General features: G+C 31.0%; 1 protein-coding gene across 1 annotated transcript in view; it reads right to left on the bottom strand.

Annotated features, from left to right (window-relative positions):
• LOC107863283 ((-)-germacrene D synthase) overlaps nt 1–4,904 on the bottom strand; it is a 6,230-nt gene extending 1,326 nt beyond the window's left edge. The window contains exons 1-6 of the mRNA XM_016709140.2: nt 4,571–4,904; nt 3,536–3,812; nt 1,632–2,004; nt 1,269–1,487; nt 1,037–1,175; nt 565–816 (exon numbers count right to left, since the gene is read on the bottom strand). Of these exons, the coding sequence (XP_016564626.1) occupies nt 565–816; nt 1,037–1,175; nt 1,269–1,487; nt 1,632–2,004; nt 3,536–3,812; nt 4,571–4,672 (1,362 nt within the window). The 5' untranslated portion in view covers nt 4,673–4,904. The remainder of the gene's footprint in view (nt 1–564; nt 817–1,036; nt 1,176–1,268; nt 1,488–1,631; nt 2,005–3,535; nt 3,813–4,570) is intronic.
• Nucleotides 4,905–5,240: the final 336 nt, after the last annotated feature.

Raw genomic sequence — 5,240 nt, 5'->3', positions numbered from 1 at the left:
GAATTGGCCCGGCCCGGCCCACTTGACAGTCATATGTCAAATGTAACAAAATATCCGTTAATCTTGTGATCTTAAATATATCACGCGAAAAATTAGAATTAAAGTGTTGTAAAAAAAGGAAAGGGATCATTCTCTTGAAACGGATTAAAAAGGAAAGTTTCTTTTTTTAAACGGAGGGAGTATATAGTCGGGCGCAATAAGTTATATAGAAGGAAAAAGTATGTTCTAATTTGTCTGTCCTTGTTTAAGTGAAGGAATTCGAGGAGCAAAACACTTAATTTTGATCATGAAATTTTGTATAGGATCTTCAATTTGTTTAAGATGAAATTTATAGATTTGAATTCTACACAAAAGTACTACAAGTCAACATTATGAATGATACAAAATATTTTAAAAAAAGATTGAGAAATTGTTATCAAAGGAAAAAACGGTTAGACCACCCAAACAGTAACAAATATAAGGTTGTCCTAAAATTGCCAAAAGATACGAGCATATATGAAAGTGTCGTCAGAAAAAAAAGAAAAGAAAAGAAATGAGCAAGCTTAGGGGATGGGATACTTTTACCTTATGTCCAATCCTGTCATCCATCAATCGACATATTATTGAAGAAGATTTTACCATTAAAGGTTCACTTGTAATCCACTTAAAATTCTCCTCAGTCACTAACTCTTTTCCCATACCAACCAAAGAAGTAGTGGAAAGCATCATATAACATGCAGTTACTAGTGCAACTTTCAAATACTCCTTAAATGTTGGAACATACCCAGCATGATACCACTTGAACTCTTGGTGATATGCTTTCACTACTTTCTTCAGCTATAATAACCAATGAAAAAAGCCCTTATTAGTTCTTTGCATCTTGACTAGTGCTTGTAATTAATTTCTGACGGTGGGCTAAAAATTAAACGAAAAAAAAACCCCTATTAGTTTTTTATATTTTGACTAGTTCCTGTAATTAATTATTAATTTCATCCGGCCAAAAAGGAAAAAATTCATTATTGGTTTCCAAATTGATAACTTCCTATATTATCCTTACCTCATTTTTTGCATAGTGAACTCGGTATGATATGTTTTCCTTTGCCAACAACTCTTCCATTTCAGCATAAGTATCAAAAATATAATGGTATAGGAGCTTCAGGTTTGGGGGTAGCTGTTGTGATGCATTTATGTCCCATCTGTGCAGTGAAAAATTCAAACCAAGTCAACGTTTGATCGTATATGGTTCATCTGTTAAAATATATATCTCATTGTAATTGTTAAATCTCCACCTTTGAATGGCATCCGTGAACATTTCGAGTTCATCGTGTGTTCCATAAACATCATACAAATCGTCTAATATGGAGGCAAGGGAGATCACTTTGGTTGTAAATCTTCGCCCCCTACAATATTGAGGCTCAAAGTATATTCCTATTATCCAAAAATAGGCTTCAACCAGACGATTTCGAGCAAATGGGAAGTTTCTTTCAACATCCAAACCTTTCCACCACCTGAATTTGTCACAATAAAATTCAAAAATCAAACGGTTAGCCCACTCAAAATTATATATTTCAACACATACACACACACACACACACACACACACACATATATATATATATTATCATCATTTAATTACATTATTAATTATGTACCTTGTAATATCACTTAGCTCTTTCTGATGAACCTTTTGCAACATGTTGAAGTCCAGGCGTGCAAATTGTAATAGCACTTTATCGTGTTCAGGATTGTCTTGATAAATATTTATGTACTGCCTTGCTGCTACTCTTGCTAAGGTTCTGCGAATTGGCATCTTTAAGGCATGAATTACTTGTGTAACAAGATATCCACTTAACTTAGGCACCATAGATTTAAGGCACTTGGTACTGAAACCTAATGCTTCCTCTAAAATGTCCTCTCCGCCAACTCCAAGATGTGCTGCTTCATACAAACTCAAAATTCCTTTCACATTCCTAATCAATTCTTCTTTGAAATTCCCTTCATCTTCCTTAAATGTTTGGAAGACATCTATTACCAGAAAAGTCAAAAAAAAAAAAAAAACACTTTTTAAGCAATGTCGTCCGCATAATTCCCACATATAATTAGATATTGAGCCCTTTTAGATTAATTCATTGTAAATAGCTTGTAGTATAAGTGTTGAAAAGCATGTTTTAAGTGCTGAGATTGATTTTGTAGACAAGCAAAAATGCTAAGAAGCAATTGATGCGTTTGTTTAAAAAAAGTACTATAAGTTGCCCTTTTGTTAAATTGACTAAAGTACTTTTAGAATTATTTTTACAAAAATTGTAAATTTAGAAATATTATTGTAAGGAAAAAACATAATATATAAATATGACCCTACACTTGATACTAAATTATAAATTTGATCTTAAACTTTGATAGTACACAAAGATGACCTTTAACTATTCAAAACTGCACAAATATGACCTCCGATCCTATGTGGCAGAACGAGTGTTGTACACGCAAAACTGGGCGCGTCGGGCTAAAAATTTGAGCATTCCAACAGTAAAAAAAAGGTTAAAATGACTATTATTCCCTTATTAATTTTATTTTATATATTTAAATGACTTTTCACTATTATTTTTTTTTTATTATTTTCAGCTCAAAGATGAAACTATACTAATAATAAATAAAAAAATTATAGTTTTAATAAAAAGTTATTAAATTAACGTTATTAAATTAACATTACTAAAACGTTATTAAGGACAGTAGTAGTATATTAAATTAACGTTATTAAAACGTTATTAATAAAAGGTTGTTAAGGGAAATAGTAGTAGTATATTAAATTAGCGTTAATAAAATGTTATTAAGAAAACGTTATTAAGGGAAGTAGTAGTAGTATATTAAATTAACATTATTAAAACGTTATTAGGATGAAAATTTTATTAAAGTATTATTATTATTATTGTTAATAATAATAATAATAATTAGTTGTCGTGGTAGTAGTGGTATATTGATAGAAGCAATAGTAGTATGTAGAAATAGTTTAATAATAATAATAATAATAATAATAATAATAATAATAATAATAATAATAATAATAAGTAAAACGACGTCATTTTAACTTTCAGATCAAAAGTCTTCCCAGTCAGCTCTTTTAATAGTGTGGCACCGTATGATTGGATTACATATTCACGTAGGCGCAAGTGAAACTCACACATAGAGGTTGCAAAATCGGAGGTCATATTTGTTCATGTTTTAAATAGTTAAAGGTAATATTTGTGTACTATCAATGTTTAAGGTCAAAGTTATAAATTGGTGTCAAGTTCAGGGTCAAATTTATGTATTATGTCTAAGGGAAAAGAGGAATGATGGATAGCTATGAAGAGGAAGTTGAGAGTTTAGTTTTGTGAAAGATATTTTGAGAATTATTAAGCATAAAATAGTAAGAGACTTGGTCAAGTTAAAAGTGTTTATAAAAACTTATGGCCTTTAGCCAATTTTAACTAAATGCATAAATAAATTAAAAAGTATTTATAAACTAGTTTGATCAACTTATTAGCTTAATCAAATAGCACTAGAGCAAGACGTTACTAACCGCATGAGACATTGTATCCAGCTTGTCTTAGCAATCGAAATTGAAGAGAAACAGTCTCAAGATTATTAGGATCATCAAATTCATCGCAGCTCATGTTGTAGATATGTTTAAGTGATTCCTCAATTTCCTTTGCAAAATGATGTGATACTCCCAATCGTTGGGTGTTGTCAATCAGCTCTAATAACTTTCGTGTAGATGTAGCATGAGCTGATACTAAGATTTTCCTCACTTCAACTCTAAGCCGTTCAACTTCTTGTTCATCTTGATGATTAATCTCCTTCAATATTAGTAATTGAATAAGAGTTTAAATTTTGTGCACTGAAATCTATATATTTTCTAAACGAGGAATTAAAAAAGAAATAAACAAACAAACAAACTTAAAAGAAGTTTATCATTAAAAACATATGTTGATTTATAAAAATAGCGTCGTGTAGTTAAAAAAAAATGTATCATAGTTATTTTTAGAAAGTTTCTACGTGTTTTATAACAAAAAAAAAAATTAGGCTAAATTAAGAATGAACAGGCAGAGGTTTACCGAACCCCTTTAAATATATCTTCTGAATGAGGTTTTGAGAAAAATAAACAATCAAGCTTGTAAAGATTCTATAAGAAAAAAAAACGTGCATTGATTTATTAAAATAATTAGCATTGGGTAGTCAAAACATAAAACGTAGTCCAGTTAATTATAAAAATTTCTACGTCTTTTATGACTAGAAAGTAAAAGAAACTACCTAACAACAACAACAGACCCAGTATATTCCCACAAAGTGAGGTTTGGGGAGGATAAAATGTACGCAGTCCATATTACTACCTCCGAGGAAGTAGAGAGGCTGTTCCGATAGACCCTCGGCTCAAGATAGAAAAGAAACTAGCTAAGCAAAAATTAAAATTGACGAGGGAGTTGCTCGGATATAAAGACTCCTCACTTTTAACTCAAACATTGTGAATTCGAGTCATTAAAGGAAAAAATTGTGAAAGCTCCTAGCTAGGGAGAGATATTAAAAAAGTTCGACTTATTATGTGTTAATCAATTACCGTAAGCGAGGAATCATATGCCAGGAAATAGTCACCCCAGACAGATGGATGGTAATCTACAGACCGACGAGCTGATTTAGGAACATTATTGTCGACCTCCATCTTCTCTGTATTGTTTTTAATTTGCACTCTATTTCAATGTTTTGACTACTAAACTTAACTGTACATGTTGCTTCGCCTTTCATACTTTACTTATACAAGCATTTTGGCATGTCACACGATGGGGAGCAAGAGGGCATTATTTATGGGTGTAAGGTAAGATTGGAAATCTTCTTCTTTGAAGAAGGAATATATAATTTGTTTAGGTTGTATTAATTTGTAAATGATTTTTAAACAAAGCTGAAATATTATACATACTTTTATATATATAATAAGATAAAAACGATGGCTATATTGGCGTGTGATAACATCTTGAGAGTGTAATCACGTTGTCCTTTGGCCCCCCAACAAACAATAGGCACGTTGTCCTTTGGCCCCACAACAAACAATAGGGTTGCAAACAATTTACGGTGGGCGTATCACAATTCCGACAAAGCGATCTTAGTATAAGATTTGGGGAATTATGTGTTGCTTACTTTTGCTTTCCAGAACAAGTGAAACATGATAAAGTAAGTAATGCCATTAGTTTTTATTTATAATATATATTTCATTTTAAAAACAAAGTTTTCTT

The sequence above is a fragment of the Capsicum annuum genome, chromosome 3, assembly GCF_002878395.1.
Source record: "Capsicum annuum cultivar UCD-10X-F1 chromosome 3, UCD10Xv1.1, whole genome shotgun sequence".
In the NCBI taxonomy this organism is placed as follows: domain Eukaryota; kingdom Viridiplantae; phylum Streptophyta; class Magnoliopsida; order Solanales; family Solanaceae; genus Capsicum; species Capsicum annuum.
The sequence above is the reverse complement of the archived record's forward strand: the minus strand, read 5'-3'. Positions and strand labels throughout refer to the sequence as shown.